General features: G+C 42.3%; 1 protein-coding gene across 1 annotated transcript; it reads right to left on the bottom strand.

Moving 5' to 3' along the window:
• Positions 1-1836: 1836 nt before the first annotated feature.
• LOC125767175 (centromere-associated protein E-like) lies at positions 1837-20401 on the bottom strand. Its single transcript, XM_049433489.1, has 20 exons — positions 20215-20401; positions 19725-19952; positions 18064-19648; positions 15724-15894; positions 14814-15111; positions 11130-14754; positions 10472-11052; positions 10235-10366; positions 10048-10170; positions 5630-5683; positions 5228-5296; positions 4868-5153; positions 4438-4774; positions 3943-4356; positions 3730-3860; positions 3502-3650; positions 3275-3429; positions 3049-3185; positions 2492-2967; positions 1837-2406 (listed from the first exon to the last, which is right to left on the bottom strand). The coding sequence occupies exons 2-20, from the start codon at positions 19861-19863 to the stop codon at positions 2326-2328; spliced, it is 8943 nt and encodes a 2980-aa protein (XP_049289446.1). The 5' UTR covers positions 19864-19952; positions 20215-20401; the 3' UTR covers positions 1837-2325.
• Between the last annotated feature and the right edge of the window lie 483 nt (positions 20402-20884).

The raw sequence follows: 20884 nt of genomic DNA, 5'->3' as shown, positions 1-20884 counted from the left end.
GGGAATCGACGCGGCTAACAACCCGTTGTTGTTTGATGGTTAAGCACAGATTCCACAAGCCGGTAAGTTGTTGCTACTTGTGTCAAGGTACATTGTGCGTGAATAATATGAAAATATTGCATGTTTTCTTTAGTTTTTCGATCGCCAATATTTTCAATTGCATTAATATTTTGTAATATTTAAAAATTCGCCTTCATTGTTGTGTTATTTGCAAAAGATTCTTCCTTTTGCACGCAAAAATATGCCATACACATTGACAGTGTCGCGCAATGCGAATGCAACAAATTTTATTTGCCCTGTTAAACCCTTTGGGCAGCAGTAACGTTGCATCTGGCACAGTGTTATACACGCTGTATTATCTAATTTATGATAAAATTTATATTTTAATATAAAATGTTATGTGCAAATGTATATCTTATTCTGGATAGCTTTGCACAGAACTAAATTAAAAATTCAGACCCTGAAGCAGAACTAAATTTGAATGTTTGTAAGCAAAAAAAAGCAAACAGACAAAATAGTGGCCAGAAATACTACTATGTATACTAAATATACTAAACTACTATGCACAATAAATACACAGGTATTATGCTGGTGTTGTTCCCATGTCGTATTCAATTCTCTGATCAGCCTTTTGGTGGCACTAAAAGGCCGTATTGTATGAAAGATATAATTTTGGTTTCCTTAGCACAAAATGAATGCTTGTTGCAACATTTGGAAAAAAAAGTCAGATAAATCACTGATAAATAAATAAACTTACGTTTTGCAAAAATAGTTTACCAGCTATCCAGGACTGGTGCTGTATGTGATAACGACGCCGGTCTATACACGAAAAGACCGAGCATCAAATCCCAACCGAACCGTACCCACGTACGTAGGACTGACTATCCCACTCAAGGAAAGTCAGAAATGGTAGGCCAACAACTCTCTTCAGGTTGAAGTGCTACATAAGAAGTTTTCTAGTTCAAATATTCAAATAGGATGTGTAGTCTTTTCATGTGTGCATATTTACTGCAGGTGTGTACGAGGAGAAATCATTTCACATATGCTGCGTCTTTATACGACTAGTTAGTGAAGCTCATAATAAATAACTTCTAACCGATCCCACCTGAAGCTAATAATATGTTTTTTTCTCTACTTTACCTTGGGAATGGACCATTTTCACAGATCTAAATACTTTCTTCTTGCCATGGTTGACAGCATGATTAATCCAGGATATAAACCCGCAACTTTGAAGCATCAATATGAGGAATGCATTTGCTTTTCTTTCACATCAAAGGACTATCTTCTTCGCGAAAAGAAATAATCCTTTATCATCGTTTTAGGTCAATTTAAATTTAAAATAAATAACCATACCTCGAGCCACCGTTTGTGTGTGTTTTTTTTTGGCAGATCAATATTATTTCATTTGCTTTTCTTTTGTTTGATGTAGCCATTTCTTTCTTTTCCTTTCTAATTTGAAGTTTTCCGCATTCTGAATCTACGCATTCGCCTTGCATCTTGCCAGCTTTCGTATGGCGTCATTCCATGCTCCCACTGGAAATGCAAACGCCCAAAAACTTAATCCATAAACAAGAATCTTACTGAAGTATTATGCATATGTGCCCCTCTCAACACACAACTGCTTCCGCAATGGCGCGCTTTCACATGGTCGGCGAGTACAAACCAATTATTCGAATCTATAGATAAGCATCATCCTATTCCCTGGCGGAGAGACGTGAGCTAAGCATACTTAGGAGGGGCAAGGATAAGAAGGGAATTGTTAACATTCACACACACATACACGCACACATTTATACATAGTTTTACTAAGGAACTGAAAGACGGGACAAGAAGAGGTGAAATAGAACACAAAGGTTTTAGTAAATGACAAGGAGAAGTAAAGAGAACGCAAAGCGTAGAAAACGACGTACACAAAATTGGCCAACGATATAGATAACACAGTGGTTTCCTAAAGGTACACTACAAAAGAACAACGTTTAAAATCATCCTAAAAACCTACATGTTAGTGCGGGGCCTATTTACGGAGCATCACTTTTAGCCGTATTTCACGCATTATGATTTTCGAGCTTTGTCCCTACAGTATCAATAAATACCGCCCAACAATGTTGACCGAAAGTTGAAACCAAGCATCGAAGCCCGTAATGGGATGGTACACGAAACAAACCAAAAAAAAAACTAGTTTCTCTCCTTAGGGAAACAGGATTCTTTTCCTTTACGGCGCCCGACGGCAGAACGGTATTGGTTGCATTAGGGACGATGAGCGATACGGTAAATCTCTACTGGCGCTCCCGCACAATGTTTTACTGGCTCAATTTAATGGTGCAATCATCGTTCCTCGAGGATCAACGTTTCCTGCGGATATAGTTTAAGTTCCTTCAGTGTGCTTTCGTGGTTCAGTGTTGTTAACTAAAAAAGAAACAAATAGATATGGGCAATGGGTCATGTCGTGTGCTAATCCGTACGTCATATGCAATCGCAATTTGATACTAACGTCTTTACGAGGCCAGCCTGAGATCACTTTAAACTCATCGATCAGGTACCCCTCGGCGGTGATATAATTCAACAGCAGCTCCAGCGGAGTATCGACGGTAAACTTGCGCTCCAGCATTTCACCTGCCGGTGTACGAACCCGGATCTTGGTTATGCTTTCACCACTACTCTGCTGCGGTTCATCCGGCACTGTGCTGCGAGCCTTCGCACGAATCAGCTCACGCTTGGCTTCGTTTTCTGCCCGCTCCGACTCTAGTCTGCGCCGTTCGGACTGCATCATCATCTCCTTCTGACGTTTGGCTTCCTGTTTAGCCCGATCAGCCTCGAGACTTTCACGGTAGGCCGCATCTTGTTCCAGCTTCACCTGCTCCCGGGCGAACCGTTCGTTTTCTTCGCGCAGCTCTATCTTCAACTGTTCGGTGTACATATCGGACGCTTCCATCAGCTTGGATAGCAGATCATCCACACCAACGTTACCTAAACCAAATAAATTTTAATGAAAATTGTTTGTAAATAGTTCAACAAAAAGTAAAGTAAGACTAATATCATTACACTTACCGTAGATCACCTGAAACACTTCGCATTGGCTGCGATTTTTGGATATCACAAGAATGGCCGGTAACCGATCGGTTGGGATGTTACGCACCGTTATTGAGGCCGTCATGCCCACGCAAGCCGATATTGATGATAAAAACCTACCAACCCGGACAACCATAAGTATGATTATGAATGCTATTCTGTTATCGCCTATTATCACAAGCAAACAAAAAAATAAAACACTTACATATTTTTGTTACTTTCAAAGGACAAATCCCACCCGTACAGGACGAAATGTTCCAGCAGAATCTGTATGATACTTTCACAGGCTAATAGCTGACCGCAAAACACATTCGTCAGCACACTTCCATCGTGATGCAGATAGATAGCCAACAGCTTACGCTGGAAAATGATTGTTACAATAAAGATTTTTCTTTTATATAATTTCCTGAACTACTTTTCTATTTAACTTACGTCTCGAGCCGACGGACGATGACAAGCTTCCTTCAGTGCATCCTCCAGGCTACCCTGGAAGAACATTGGATGCTGTGGACCGTAGCGCTCGGCAAAATTTTCCACAAATTGTATGCTTCCAATAGTCTCATCATCCACATTATCCGGTACTGCAAGAAAGCGAAACGAGCATTACTAAAGTGTTACTGATGGCTGTATAACCATAACTGTTCAATAGTCTACACGTACTTAAACGCTTCTGCTGATTTATAATTGGCGTTTCGGTGAAGATATCATCATCGTTATTGAAGTCCGACGCATCCTCAAACTCTTCGCCGCTGCTCTCCGAATCGACTGGAATGATCGGTAAGCTGTCGTTGCTAAAAGCGATATAAACAATTAAAAAAAAAACTCCCATTTCGCCTATTGTGCGTCATTTGTTTCTTTGTCAGGGATTCGTACCCAAAGTTCATCATGTGACGACTGCTGCTACTGCTGCTGTGACTGTTGTTGGCGCTAGTGCCCGCACTGCTGAGCGCATTCAACAGATGGCTGTTACTGATACTATTTGCGTTATTATTGTTATTGTTGTTGTTGTTGTTGGGCTTGATTGCACTTTCTTCTGCACGCTTTAGCAACAGATTATGTTCCAGCCCCAACCCCGATTCGGCCAACGTCGTGTGGTTGGTAATGTTGCTAGGCCACCCGGACCACACCTGATGGCGCACCGGGATGTCCGTGATGGTATACACATGATTCTTGATCGACAGTATGTCCTGTTGAGGGGGAAAGTTCAGATGCAGCAGCTGGTTCCCGGGCTGAACATTGATGTGCAGCAAATACATTTGCAGATTTAATGCCGGATGTGCATCAACGCTACAAAAGAGAGGCAAATGAAGATTGTAATGATGAATACGATATTGTCTTTGTGTAATGAATTTCCTTTCGCTCACTTACTCAACGTCCCCAATAAAACCTTCCGCAGTAAGATCGGTCAGCTTCAAATTCACCTCCTTACCGACGATATTGAGCGCCTTGAGCGGGGTGCTAAGGTTAGCCGTTTCCTTCTGTTTTCCCGGTTCCCAACCTTTCAGCGCCTGCCGACACACCGGAACCCGTGTTTTGTCGAAGATCTTTGCCTTCAGGTCACCGATCGTTGCTTGATTCGATATACTGATCTGATGATGTTCATTTTTAAACTGCACATTAAACAGCACATCGAACGGTTTCGTGTCCAAATAATTCAGGGCGGTACGAAAATCGTGATTACTGCTGGATCGGGAAGAGGATGCACCTAAAAGGAAAACATTTCAAAACAAACAAAACGTAACATTGAGCACGATCACGATCACGTTTCCTTATCTTCTTCGCTGTTTTCGTATCTTACCAACATCTGAAATATTAAATGCCGCACCGCTACTGCTAACGTTACCCACATTCTTTTTGACAGCAAAATTCATCTTTACCGGCGAGGACGGAGCCGTCATCTGTTCCTCCACGTCTGGCAGCTCCTCCAGATAGTTAAGATTGTTGCTGTACATGCCCATACTGGAGCTACTGCCAGCGAACAATGAAGATGACGCGGCACTGTTGCTGCTGTGTGATGTGCTGTGCCCACCATTGCTGCTGGCCCGTTCGGTCGGATCCTGTGGCAGTACGCGTTGAATGGCAGACTAGCCGATTAAGGTGGTAAAAACAAACGTTAGAAAAAATTATAGAACGCATTTATACTAAACATTTTACTTACAATCAAGTTCCAGTTCGATGCTTCCAGGTGAAATATGGCTTCGGCCACATCGTCGATTGCCGTTATGCTCTGCGGATGAAAAAAAGTTTAAACAAAGCGATAAAATATATTGTTACGCACATAAACAACAACAAAATATTTAGCATACAAAATAACAACGGAAAGAACCGATAAAAATTAAATGCGTCACTATGCGCAAGGCCCCGGATGCCGTGTAAAAATAAACAACGCTGACTCGGCATGAACGAGTTAAAAGTAGCACAATTTAAGCAATTTAAAGACAAAGAGATGCCATACAATTTCAAATTAATTCCGCTTATACAGCGCGTAAGGTGCTTTGTTTCAACCGCATGGCATTTCTTCCCCGGTGTTTTGCATGAAATCTGGATAAATTGTAATTACCTGAAAGTCAGCAAGAATTTCGTCCCGATTTTCGGACATTTTAAGCGGCCGTTTCTAGCCACCAGCTGGAACCGGTGTTAGTTATCAGCAGCTACTGTTGTTATCGTTGCAGCAATTTGGAATGGAAGCACTACCGCTGCTGACACTACTTTTCTAGGCTCGCTGCTGCCGGTTGCTATGGTATTTTCAAAGCCTTTCTAACGGCTCTGGCCGGTAAATGTTTTCCAATTTTGTCAACCACGAAAGCAGCATGTACGCAGGACTGCTTCGTCACTCAAAGAACCCTAAAGGTGATAGTAGATAGAATAATGAAAAGAGAGAAGAAAAAAAATTGTAGTGTACGATACCATGCGCTAAAATGTGTTACAAATTAACGAAAAAGTTTTGTTTAATATACATCCTAGCAGTCAAATAGCACGTGGGCAGACAGTTGCTGGAGGAGCAAGTGTATTTTGGTTGGCAATTCTCACTCCATATACGCGATCGGCCAACGGGATCCCAACGTTCTTGACCGTCTCTACTGTCCGTAGCAATGACTTTGATTTCTTGTAGTGAAAAAGAAAATTGCACCATCAAGAGGATGCTGCTGTGTGTGCCCAACTGCACAGACACACTTATAAACCACATCACATATATCCCCCACCCCACCTCCCTTCACACACAGACACACACACACATATTCGCACAAGATTAAGCTGATAGAACCAGACTTTCCGTCTCTCGGTCGCAAATAGTTGCTTCAAAAACCGATAGAAAACAAGATAGAAAGTACGATTGCTTGCGGAGACGACGTACATTGTGTGACGACACGGTCGAGTGAAAGAGATGCAGCAACCTTTGGCACACAGGGGGTGGAATCGAGAGGTTGGGGTAGCACGATGGCCACTATTACTACGCGCTGTGATGTTCCACGATGAAGAGAGCATAATTCTAACGTACGAGGGTAGTGGAAGGGCGGTAGCGATGGTGGACAAGTTGTGGGGCAATTGTAATGGAAATTGTTGTCTCATCACCCACCTCCCGCCCTTCTTGCTCAACAGAGCGATTTTGTTTTCCCGTTTCTATTTAGGGGATGAAGGTGTCCGCTGAGTGTACTACTACTAGCCTTTCTTTTTGTTTTTTTCTTTCTTTTTCTCTCTCTCTCTCTCACTCTCTCTCTCTTGCTCTAATGGTTTAACAGTAGAAAACACGCGGATTTTTGACACTTTAGTTTCGTTTCTCAGTGTCCCTTCTATGGAGCCCTTTGTTTGGGGGAAGTTATAGTATCCCTTTGTACTTCTACACTGCTACCTTGCCACAGCAGTAGGGGTTGATTTTTCACGTTGTTTGCACCTCACAATACACGAGATCATTACGTCTCGGTCGAGTGTTCGATTGCTCAAGTCTTCTTGCTGCTTCCCGTTCACACTGCCATTCGTCTCACTTGCACACTCTTCTTTGTTGCGTCCGTTCTCTCACGCTCGTGTTGGCCCGTGCTCTTGTACTTTATCGAATAGAGCTGACTGAAATTACAACACAAAACAACTTTGGATGGGCTTTTCCTTCGCATTTAGATTTCCCTAATTCCAAACACCCAGTGCACCTGGTCAATTCGGGCTGTTTCACTATTTCCTATCAGCCTATCCACACGTCCCTTTTTACAGTGGCAACCCTTCCAGACAGTGCGGGGAAAATATAAATGAAAATGACACACGAACGCAACACCCCAAACTTGAGACCGTTAATTTGTTTAATCGTATGCAAAAGAACAATGAATTTACCAGTTCGGCCACACGGCTACTACGCGTTGTTGTTGTGGGCTAAAGGTGCTCTCTATTGCTCTGCGCGAACTTCCTCGATGAAACGACGTGCAGGCTGGTAGGAAACATACATCACACACACTTCAACGCAGTTACACAAACGATGGAAAAATAATAAACGAAACGCAAACACCAAATTATGCAGATTGCTGCTTACAGCTGACTGTTGAAAGTAATGTAGCTTAAGCTTCGCTCCACCAAACTTTTGCTTTAGTTTTATTAATATTACACGATAAAGAACTGTCCGTCATTCCCGTTTCGTTACACAAAATTAACGCACACACCAGCACTCACGGGTTGCATTGAAATGACAATACGTTTTGCGACTCTCCGTTTCTTTCTGTCCGTTCTTTTGTTTCATTCAGATGACAGCTGACGTTTGACGTTTTGCTTTCTGGTAATAACAACAACAATACAAATCCGTTGAACAGCGATCTGTGGAAAACGTTTTGATGCGGTTTGTAACAGCAGCGAAATAGAATTTTATGTTAATGGAAACCATTTATTGATTTAGCTCTGAATATTTTGTGAAATTTGTAGCTGAGGTTTCTTATTTTTAAATTCTAGTTACAACGGTATGGCCATATCGTAATGGCAAGAGAGTTATCCTAGTAGTTTCACCAGGACGGTACTTGTCTGGTAGTATCGCTTTATCCGTATGCATAGGATATTCATAATATTATTTATACTGCTGAATAAATCTAAGAGTCTGATTGGTGAATAAATTCTGTTCATAATACATACTAGAATCCATGTAACTTGAATTAAGTATTGAGTCCTATGTAAGGGGTACTCGGACCAGACGACATTGGATCTCGTGCAGGATGTATCGTAGAGCAATGTATTACCGACCACTTTTTTATACACATTAACCATTTCTTTCTATTTGTAGTTTCGTTATTAATCTTTCCATTCATTCATAAGGACACACTTCAATAAATCGATTCGAATTCTTACATTTTTTAATTTATTTCTTCAACCGATGATATTTCGCCTTCCTCATTGTGTATTCCATGAAACATGGTACCTCGTTGCTCGATTTTTGATCAGCATCTGGAGAAATTATGGCGGAGCGGCGGTAGTTGTGCGCGCTTTGCGGGTTACTGGTTGGCACGTGGTACGAGCGGTTTGTGCGAACGCTACAGTAGCTAGACTCACGACAAGCATGATGATGGCAAGTAGTTTCATGATGAAGGGTACAATATTCTGTAGATATCACGGTTCTTCACTGGTGACAGTCAACCTCACGACTAAGGCTCGATGCGAATGGAACGATGAACTAAATATGCAGGTAACAAGTTGAAGCAATAGCCCCTATTTTGCACTCGTTTCGGATTTGTCTCAACGACTGTACAAATAAAGCGTCGTACGGTTTTGTCCCCAGTGCCAACGGTTTTTGTGAGGTAAGACCATCAAGCATGTGAGTGTCCTTCAATGAACGATAATTTTGGTAAAAACTTTTCGAAAACAGGGTATGAAGTGGCAATTTTGCGAAATTTTGATCCCATTGAGAGGCACATACACCGGTTGTTAACAATTTGGTTTTAGTTGAATTTCAATCAAATCGATGTAATTTGCATTTTCTCACAAAGAAGTTTGTAGGTACTTCAATTTCCACAAGGTCGATAAAGAGAGACTTCGCGTTTTTTGTACGTACAGCAGATATGCAAACATTAAACTCTCGACTGTACTAGCAGCTGAACACACATTTCAGCTGAATTGTAATTCTTCGTAATTTAGTTTGAAAATAAAACTGAAACCTTTGAAGATAAAACAGTTCACTATTTTGCTCTTTATCGATATTTACATTAAGATTGGATAAATCATATCAACTTTTTTAATCACAAACATGTATAAAAGCCCTAATATGAACCTTCAAACATTCGTTATGTACCTATTGTGTTTTCAATAGTGTTTCTTTCAACCACCAGCCGAACTATACTATGCCACAATTTAGATTAAAAGTTTATTGTTTGTTTGCCGATTTGTATTAGTCGGTGATATTACATTTCAAGCAACAACATTTTATAGTCTTGAATTATACCATTAGCTATACACGGTTTGCTCTTAATCATTTTCTAATAACAAAACTCATTCACATCTTGACGGCCAAATCAAGCTGGATAGTACAAGGTACAAAGAACAAAATTTTGTAGTTACAAGTACAGAGGATGCCTTCGAGAGGCGCGGGAAGTTACTCAGCAAGTACAGAAGATACAAGAAGATTAGACACTTTAAATAGACAACTTATGAGGGTGGCATTCGCTAACATTCGTATATTTTCCGCACTATCATTCGTAAGCTGAGTAAGGAAACGTTTCAACACCAAACAATATCGGACAATACGATATTCGGCAATGTACGATTTCGGCCTAAATTAACACTATATATTCAATCGTTCAACACAAGCACACAGAAATGCTACGGTATGGGATGTTCCGTTTATCTCCAAAAAGGACGGTTTTGCTTAAGTATCTAAGCGAAAATTACACAATATTCCGTTAGGCGAAATGATGGGAGCAAGATTTTTACAATATGTTGCCCAAGACTAGACAAACTTATGTTATTTTAAGGGATGCAACAAATCCTAATGAAATCGAACATCAAGTGGATCGGTTAAACGCCGCTCGTTGTCCGTTGACCGTTTAATTTGTTTGTTTTACTTTCTTCAATCAATCGGGCGGCCAGTGCTTTATAGCGCTCGTACTTATTGCGATACATATCAGCTTCTTCTCGAACAGCCTAAAACCAAACGTTTATATTAGTCAAGACTATTTGCATAGTCATGTCGCCGGGGCTCACTTACGTCAGTATCCGTTTGCAAACCAACATCTGTTTTGTTGGCCGATTTTGCTTTCGTCTGATAAGTGCTGTGGTAGATCTGAGCGTACCGATTTTCTGCCTCCTTTAGTTGTTGCTTCAATTGAATACATTCATTCTATGAGACACCAAATAAAACAATCAAAATAAATTATTGTCGTTGAACAGATTGGCGAACGAATGTGAACGAAAAACTTTATCCTTTCCGCTTTCACTTACTTACCTGAATGCTACGATTTACATTGGTATTTTCGTTCTCCTTCTCCGCGAGTCCTACACTTAGGCTGGTAATCTTTTCATTCCGTATCCGGCACAGTTGCTTCATCGTTTGATACTTTTCGTTCAAGCGCTCTAACTGCTCCTGCTGTTCGTCGTAACGCTTTTGCAGTGTGTTCAATTCTGTGTTTGCTTCTGTCTCACTAGCTCCCACCAGCCCATTTCTGCTAGTGGACACAATCGAGACGGATACGGCAGCACAGGGACTTTCGCTAGGTTGGTACGCCTGTACCGCTTTATCACAGCGAGCGTTTTGCTGTCTGCTGTGCCTCATGCATTGCGTGCAGTGTCGCTTGCGATCTTTCCTTTCCTTATCAAGCTCCTGTAGCACCGAGTGTAACTCCTGCTCGATCAATGACTTTTCACGGTTTTGATCTTCGAGCTTTCGGCGCATTTCCGTAATTTCATTCTTGAGCGGGTTGGCGGAGGAGATTAGCTTTTGTGTGTTCAATTGACAGTCCTTTAAGGTAAGCTTGTTGCGTAGCTCCTTAATCTTGTCGTTCATCTCCGAGCAGGCACAATCCGCAGCTAAGTTCAGAAGAACACAAGGAAAAACGTATAGATTAGATACAAAAGTTAATCGTTAAAACATAATTCTTACTCACAAGTAGGATCCGTCATTGTGGCCATTTCCTTGCTGTTAAACAGCAACCCGCGTCGATCGTCGTGTGTGCTCTGGCGGCGAGATTTTCGCTCCTTGTCGGTCGTCCGTCGCAGCTCGTCGACTTCTTTCGCGAGTGATTGATGTTTAAACCTTAGCTGATCGAACGCACGCTCGAGCGTACGTTTCTGGTGCACCGTTTCATCCCTCACCTTTTCCGTGTCCTGGACCTTCTGCTGAAGATGGGTTATCTCTTCTAGCTTCTCGTTAAAACTCGACTCATGTCTCATGGTCGACATTTCGTCGCGAAGTCGCGCTATGTCCTTTTCCAGCCGTTCCAGCTCTTCAACGCGTTCCTGCAACTGTCGGCCCTTAAGACCATCGATTTGTCGCGCTTCGTTCAATTGCTTCAGCAGATCTTCATTTTCACGTCGAAGCGCTTGCACAACCCGGCCGTCACCGAGAGATGGACGACCGGTGGCCATAAAGCTTTCCAGTTCTTTTTGTTTCTCATCAAGCTCGCGGCGAAGATTCGCCGAAACTTGGCGCTCTTGCTCGTACCGCTCGTTCGCCAATTTGCTGTTCTCGAGATCACTTTTAAGTTTTTGCAGCTCACGCTTAAGAACATCCCGCACGCCGGATGATTCTTCGATGTCCATTTCGAGACGTAAACGTGCCGTGAGACTTTCTTCAAGCGATGTTTTCACCTCACGTAGTTCGGTGTGCACTTGCTGATGCTGCTTTTCGAGATCTTTCAACCGATCCTCAACCAGCGTAAGTTGGCGCTTAAGGGCAACAACAGTATCTTCCTGCTCTTGCCTTTCGCGCACAAGTGTATCGATCGTTTTCCTCTGTATCGCTTCATTGCTATCCATTTGTTCTTCTAAATTAACAATCTTAGCGGAAAGTTCTTGTACCGCTATGGTAAGATCACTATTTTCTTTGCGCAGCTCATCGAGCAAACTTTCCTTTTCCTGCTGAAGTGTTTCTAGTTCTGCGGATTGTTTTTCTTTCCTTTCTAATTCTGTTTGAAGTCGAATTTGTTCTTCCTCTAGCCTTCGTTTTTCATCCTCCAGCGCGATGATACAACACCGTAATCGTTCCATTGCCTCCTTCATCGATTGTGAATGTTCCTTTTCCGTTTGTTCACCAGCATCACGACGTTGCTTTTCTTCGAGCAGTTCGGTGCGAACCATCTCTAGCTCGGCCCGTACCGTCGCTAAGTCACGTTCCAGTTGAGCCACCAAACGTTCCGATTCATCGCGACAGGATCGCAATTTTAGCAACTCTTCCGCATCCGCATTGAGCTGCTTTTGTTGTATATTTGCACCATTAATCTGCTCTTTCAGCAATGTTTCATTTTCATTCATCAATTGCAAAACATTTTCCTGCAGCGATTCTAGCTCTCGCTGGAGAGCAGCGTTTTTCTCTTGTAGCATACGCTGGGCGTCGTTCTGCTCTCCTACCAAACGTATCTGTTCCGCACGGAGCATGTCCAGATCGTTAATGTACTTGAGCATTTCTACTTCGCGTTCCTCTAGCTGACTTTGAAGGGAATTTTGCTTTGTGCTGCATTCGGAATGTTCCTTCTCTATAAGGTTTTTATCTTCACTCACTTGATCGACCATTTTCTTAAGCAGTTCTATTTCCTCATCGAGTTTTTGACGAGCCGTATCGTACGATTCGCGATCAGTCTTTAGTTGTTTTTCTATAACACTACACTGCTCCTGGACAGCCTCTAGCAGGGATGTAATTTTAACCAGTTCATTATCCTTTTCTATTAATTGCTGTTCAAATGTTTCTTTTGATTTCATCAATTCTAGCCGCTCCAAGAGTTCACTGTTTTCATTTTTAATCTTTGTAAGCATGTTTTTCGTTGTTTCCAACTCTTGTTCTATTTCATTACGATGTGTCTCCCTCTCTAGTTGATCTTCTTTTTGCCTCTCTAACCAATTTGCTTGTTTTGAGCGAGAAGACACCAATTCCTGTTCCAACTCTTCAACACGCGTTACAAGCGTTGCAACAGTTTGCTGAGCGTTTAATAGTTCTTCCCGACTATTTGCTTCCTGCCGCACAACCGCATCCCTTTCCTCCGTCAGCTGTGCGAGTGCTTTGTTTGAAGATTCCATTTCATCCCGCACTTGTTTTAGGGAGATTTCTAACTCTTCGCATTTCTGGAGTTCCGCGAATTTCAACTCATATTCGTTAATCTTTTGTAGCAATTCCTCGATACCTGCTTCCTGAACTGCCTGTTGCTGGCGTAGATTTGTTAATTCCTCTAGTAAAGCTGCTTTTTCCACAACAGTTAGCTCCAAATTAATCCGATTGTTCTTTTCTGCTGTCAGCTCTTGTACCAAACTCTGCATTTCAACAATCTGTAACTGTAGATCGGTGTTGGTTTTTGCAAGATTTTCCTTTTCCTCGGTAAATCGCTTTACTTGCTCCTTTTGTTCTGTTTCAACCAATGCTAACTTATTTTGGCACGTTTCAAGTTCCTCTTCAAGCTGTTTTACGCGAAGATCAAGGTTATCCTTTAGCTGCTGTAACCGTTGCATTTCTTCCGATTCTCTTGATGCATTTTCTGTACAGACTTTCATCTGCTCCTTTCGCAACAATTCCAACTCTTCCACAAATCGTTTATTTTCTTGCACCAGCAACTCTTTTGCCGAACGCTGTTCACCGATCTCCGATTCGTGTTTTACGATTTCATTTCTCAACGCTTCCAGTTGATCACTTGCAGCTGTTTCTTTTTCCTCTTTCCAATTCTTCAGTTCTTTCGCAATCTCATCCCGTTTGGCGGTGGCCTCTTCCAGGAGAATCTTTGCTTCCCGACATTCCGTTGACAATTTTTCTTTCTCTGCAACGAGCGTATCAACGTGGGAAGCTTGTTTTTCTATTGCAGCTTTAAGCGAATCACACAAATTTTGTAAATCAACCCGTTCGCTGGTTAATTTTTCCAGCGAATCGCGCAACGTTACAATTTCACTATCGAGCTCGGTGCGCTTCGCTTGCGCTTCTTGCTCCAGCTCCGTCCGATTCTTCCGGCACAGTTCAAACTCTTTACGAAGCACTTCATTATCCTGCATTTGATCCATTAGTTGTGTCGATAGTTCGTCATATTCGGTGGTTTGAATTTCGAACTTTTCTTTCCACTGTTTGAGCTCCTTCTCCAATTGTTCGATCGATGCGTATTTACTTTTAAGCTTCGACTTTAACTGACCCAGTTGCACATCACTTGCTTCCTGCTGGGAACATCTCTCTCGCTCGAGTAGTTGAACGTTTTCTTCGAGCTGCTCGACGATTTTCACTAACTCTTGAATGGTTTTCTCCTCACCTAGAATGGTGGAATTTCCATTGATTCCATTGGTTTGATCGCCATCGTAACCGGTCAATGCGGCCTGCAAACCGTTCGTGGTACTTTCTGTGCTGGGTTCCTGGGACAAAAGCAACTTGCGCAACGAATTCACGAGCGACTGAGCAACGTCCTCTACCTGTGCGGGAGTTTGTTGGTACTGAAGAACTGCGTGTTTCACATGTTCCAGTTTTCGATGGTGCTCCAGACAGGAGGATTTTAGCTGTTCGATCTGTTTGTTACATTCTTCCAACTGTAGTGTGAATTCGTAGTTTTGCTGTAAAGTGGTAAATTAATCAGTTTCACAATTGTATTATTATGCTAACTTAAACTTACCATTTCCAAACGCTTCATTTCTTCTCGCTTTTGATCCAATTTGAAGCTATCGGACCCATTGACGGGAGTACCTCCACCGCTGCGTGCCTCTTGTAGTGACTCTATCAGTTCCTTCTCGCGGGCTTCCGATCGCTGCCGGAAGCGCTCGTACTCGAACTCGATGCCGGTGAGCTGATTGCGATGCAGTTCTGCTTCTTTTACTGCTGTCTGGCGTTCCTTAACAGCTAGAGCGAGATCATGCTCTGCCTTGGTCACTGCTGACATCTGGTGCTTCAGTTCAATCTCTAGATGGGTGCATCTACGTTCGGTAAACAAGGTAGGGCATTAGTAAACGACAAAATACTGTGAAAACGCTGCAACGCCATGTTCCAGTCCATTGCACATTTTTCCACATAAAAAACCGTGCGGCAAATGATTTTAAAGAACCAATTTTTTTAGTATAGTCATTTGTATCTTAAATTTTATATAACTAGAAATTATATTTAATTGCAAAAAACTTAATGAACTGTACGAAATCATTTTGTATTAAAAATTGTGCATTATACTATTGTAACATTACAGTTTCTAGGGTTTCAGTGAAGTTCCACTCTTGGTGCATGGTTATACGATACACACAGTATTAAAAGGCTTCAATTCCATTTCCAAGCAATGCTTGCGCTAAGGCCAATTATCACTAATCGGTATTTTGCTTTATTTTGCCACTCAAACCACCTTGAATGCGCGATTGACAGAGTTCATTATCAATTCAGCAATCAAATGGGCGAAGAAGCAACAAATACACCGATCAATTCGAGATCAATGAAAGTATCAGGGAAAAATCGCGTAGAAAATCTTTCTTACTGGAACATGAACAATACTTTCTACAATACAGTCCGTCCCTTCTATTCGCTTCTTTCCAAATGATACTTACCGTTCCTCTAGGTGTTCCAAGCGTTGCTCCTTCTCATCGAGATCGTTTTTCAGATCCGATAGAGCTGCTTCACGCTTGACAAGCTCTTGCTTCAGATCTTTTCTTTCGATTAAATTTTCCAACTTGGTGAACTCCTGCAACTCGGTCAGCTCCTGTTCCAACTCCCGGCACCTGCGTATAAAATGATCAGGAAAAATGTGTCATGAATGTAAAACAATAACAGAGGAAAGAACTTCAAAAGGGGGATGAAACTGTGATCACTCCGTTAAGATCTCCGATCGTTGACCCATAATATGTTTGTTATGCAACTATTATACGATCTCAAAGGAAATGAAGTGCCGTAAAAAAATGGGAAGAAGAAACAACAACAAACCCCATTTGGGACTTTTGATGATGGGACGATGGATCGAACAAATAAAATACGTTGCCAGTTAAAGATAGTTCGACATTCCTTCGTGCGTGAATTGCACGGCGCAGTATAAATTTTGTCATGCCCCGAACATGAATCGGTTGCGCTGTGCATCGCGCACTTTGTGTGCAGTCCTCCCTTGCCTATAGGTATCATGAAAACATTCCCCTAAACCGGGAACACCATATATGCCCGTGCGAGCAGAACTGGCCACGATTTGAACGTGTTTGAGTGCGGCTTCGTTTGTGAATGTTTGTGTCAACATTCCGCATTCTTCTACTTTGGTTTCTAACGTCTTGGAAGTGTTGGGAGTGATTGAGTAGCAAAAGACGCAACGTGTCGTAGAATGAAATTTAATAAATCACCTTTTATCTACGTGACGACACACTGCCCCGATATGCTGGGTGGGTGGGTGAAGATAATAGATCACAGTACATTATCAACTAACAACAAATATCTATCAGAACAGGTACAGAGGCAATACGCATTCCCTTTACATATTCGTTTTGTTCCACAAAAAGATCTTTTCGTAACACCACTGCCGGATTCGCGTTTTCTGCATTTGATTACAAATAAATCACCGCTGAACTCACCAGCTGGGTCCAAGTTTTCCGATCGCTGTGTGATGTCCACAGTTCAACACACAGTAAAGTTGATGAACACTGCGCGACTCGACCTTCTGCGCTTCCCGTACGTCCTCTCAAAATAAACAAAACCCTGCACAGTCCACCAACCCCCCTCCAGCGCACGCAGTATGGTGCACGCGCACGCTGTGAGTGAACCGCAGAATTGCGTTCACTTCTTTCTTCGATCGCGCTATTCGCAACACTAACTCAACACCCGTCGGTGCGTTGCTAACGAAACGACGCGCTTCTCACTAGACGACTTTATCAGATCAGAAAGTGAGTATGAGAGGGAAAGCGAATTTGGAGTGTAAATTCACTAGCAACTCATACATGGCATGAGCATGGTAAATGCATTTGCAGTTTGCAAATGACACGATGAGACCGGGAACAGTATCCGTATCGAAATGACGCAGATTAATTAATTCTATACAGATAAGCGATTATAAGAAATGTACCTAAAAATTCTAATAACTGCATTCTAGTTACTTGCAGGAATTTAAAATTAACTACTTTACAAATTTAACGTTTTCTACTTTCAAGCAATAACTTTCACCGATAACATCTTTGACGAGCCCTTAAACTGGCAACATAATCAAAGACCATCTAACGTACTGTTATGACTTTCAGTGAGTCTTATGCCTCTTGATCATTATTCTGAACTGATCGATCGTTTTCTAAAGAAGCGCTACCCGCATCGGTTCCGCTAGCAAACATGTTAATCCCTTGTCCATAGGCTCAGTTGTCTAAAATTAATTCCTATATGTTTTTTCCATGTCCAAAAGCAAAATAAAAGAAACACATTCGTAGTCCCTCAAATAGCAGTGCGTCGGAAACTTAGCAAATAAACAAACTGGATCAAAATTTGGTCTTTACCGGCACTGAAGGGAAGCGTATTTTTAGAGACGCGTAAACCTTTTCTCCGGTACTATGTGGTACGGAAAGCGATGCCGCACATTACGTACAATACCAGTACGTACGGTTGCTAACATTGGTCATATCGACGGAACATGCCTGCCGCAGCAAATGTGACCGAACGCCCAGGCATATTATTTTCGGTGCACAGGATCTATTTCAAGCCACACGACGCACACATGAGTCTTTAGATTGTATGTGCTGTTTTGCGGGCTATAATTTCATGGATTTCAAATGAGATAAAGTCTCCGATAAACAAATTTTCTTTTGAATGAATTGAATCTATAAACGCCGGCGCAAGGGCAGTATTAAAGAAACAGATCATTTCCTTGATCATTTTTTGCGATACGGTAATGAAATACATTTCCTAGGTCGGGGTCAAATCAGACTTACCGCTGTTCGTAATAAGACTGTGAGGGTGAATCACCGGTAGACGATCGGCGCGTCCTACGCAGACTCTTCGGCGTGTGCAGCTCCCGTTCGATGTTTGCCAGTGGCGATAAGGATACGTGACCGAAGCTTATTTGCTCACCCGGCACAAACTCATCGCCCTCGGTGACGAACGGATTCAGCAAACCGTTCGGTGATATTGAGCGAATTCGTCGAGCCAAAAGATCCTTATTGTCGAGTAACTCCCGGTAATTGATTTCCGACTCATCGTTTCCCATCAGTGCTAGCGTCGCGGAGAATCCTCCCGCAGTATCGACGGTACCATTGACGGTCGGAAGCTGATCCGCTTCGGGCGATATCGTTCGAATTGCAATCTGTGGTGTAGCACCGTTCATGGTCATGAGATACTGCCCACCGATAAACGCCGGTGGAGGTCCCATCAAGGATCGCGCCTCACTCATCACGTCCGGTGTTGGTCGTTGTGTAGCGGCCAATCTGGGAATTTCCGTCGTGGACGGGCACCAGGTACGGCGTCGTGCATTGTCGGTCAGCGCTTGCTGTGCTTGGTTCGAATTGATGAACTGGTTCGTGCGTAGCGTGATGGCGTTCTGTAGCTCTAGCGTTTTAATTTTACTGTTCTTGTTTTGCTCCGAACGGAGCTCATTCTGCAGCCGTTTAATTTCCCGCTCGAGTCGCTTCATCATGGCCGCATCGGTGAGAATTTCGTTCACCTTTGGCTTGTTCCGGATGTTCTTGGCACGCATCGCAAAGCTAAGCGTGTAGTACGTTTCGTCCACCACCGCTGGCGTTATGTTGCAGATCATAGAAGTAACCGCATTTCCACCGAGTGACGCTTGCAGGATTCTGGTCAACTTCGAATCACGGTAGTTGATGAACTGCTTATCGGGGTTTTCGCTCAATTTCTGTATCACGCAGCTAAGCGACAGAAGGCTTTTGTTGATGCAAACACCCTCCTTAAACCGGGACCCAGTGGCACCGGATTGATCTGCCCGCTCACTGCCGGCCAAATCTACCAGATTCAAAATACCGATCTGAACGGCTTCGTTATCCATACTGCCGTCACCGCTCGTGGAACTGATTACCCTCGACTCGATCGTAATCCGAAAGATCGTGTGAGATCGACTGGACCGTTCGTTCATATTTGTTTCGCCAATCTTGCGCGCTTTGTTACCATCTTCCACATGCTGTATGATCTGTTCTGCACAGTTCGTGATGCATTCCTTCGAGTTGACCGACACATCGCCGCACTGGTTCTCCACTATCTTCAGATTCGTGTTCGCAGTGTTGAGCAGATCGTGGATCTTCTCGTTATAGATCTCTATGAACCCAACGCGGATCAGAAACTGGCGTTCCTTGATCTTTTTAATCTGTTCGAAAATTTCACTGGCCGTCAACGGTACCACACCCGGTTCCCGATCGTTCCCGATCATAGTGTACGTTTTACCGGATGATGTCTGTCCGTACGCAAATATCGTTCCGTTGATGCCATTGAGTGCAGACAGAATCACCGGACGACAAACGGTATCAAACAGCTGTCGTGTGGGCACGGTTTCATCAAAGATATGATCTGTAATAGAACAAGGCACACAATGGAAGTTGAAAGCACCAACGGCATCAGACAGTGGGAACGGTGCGTATCTTACCAAATACGAACGGATCGCCATTGCCATCAATGGTTGCAATAATGTTATCCCGGATGCGCCATTGTGACGCTAGTTTGCTGTCCTTTTCTCGTTTAATGAGTGGCCGCACTTTTATCGACACCTTCACATTATCCGACATGGTCTTTCGACGTTAAATTTTATCGAAAGTATATAAATATGCTTCACTTGTCGGTCGCAGACTCTTTTCTCATAGTATGAACAGATACACTGCAATTAAGAAAGGATTAAATAATATGGCGTACACTTGGTTGAAACTGTATGTAGCCATTTTATAGACGACGAACACACGCACAATTGAAACGCTACTCCTTCAGCAAGCTTAATTCTGAAATCGTAAAAAAACACCGCTGCACAAATCTGCACAATCCAAGTCTACCACCTTTATAGGAATAGTGTTTTTGTTCGATCACGTATGGTGTTTTCGTTTAATTACTTTCGTATTGAACATTTGAAGGTTTAGTATCCTTACCATAGACGTAATAATACCATAGCCTTGCACAAATTTACAATTAACATCAAATTAGAACTATAAACACTTCCGCGTACCGCAACAGACGCAAACCTTTGTTAGTTGCTTTCCTAACTTAACAAACGGAAAAATGTTCCGCAAATGCCGTAAAACAACCGCTAGCGACAATCAGAATTGAATTGAATTTGAAGGAAAAACGATAAATATATTCGCAAGAAAATTTCGACCAATAGTATTTTTCTCAAGCAAATATCGATTGATGAAAGTACGAAATTTGAAAGTTTGTAGATAATTATGAAACAATTTTAACAATTATTGTAATAAATAGTGAATCGTAATTTTTTACATTATGTTATGTAATTTTCTCGTTGAGTATTATACGATAATATTTGCCCACGATTATTATTTGCAAACAAAACGCATACAAGAAAGATGCATAGAGAAAAGGTGGCTAGAGAAAGAGATGTTTTTAAATTGTTTTTAAATTCAGTAGCCTGTGTCATCATTTGGTTGCATCACAAAGATTAATTGGTAGGTACTTAGAGTTTGCCGGATGCTGTCTTTGTCTTTATGTTTTATTAAATAGATGATAAATTGAATCATCGGGTTAGGCTGGTGGCACAGCTCCATCGCTCCGATTTTTTCGCATGGTTCTGTCAAAATTTTGTAT

The sequence above is a fragment of the Anopheles funestus genome, chromosome 3RL, assembly GCF_943734845.2.
Source record: "Anopheles funestus chromosome 3RL, idAnoFuneDA-416_04, whole genome shotgun sequence".
Taxonomy (NCBI): domain Eukaryota; kingdom Metazoa; phylum Arthropoda; class Insecta; order Diptera; family Culicidae; genus Anopheles; species Anopheles funestus.
Note: the sequence above shows the minus strand (reverse complement) of the source record. Positions and strands in the feature narration are given on the sequence as shown.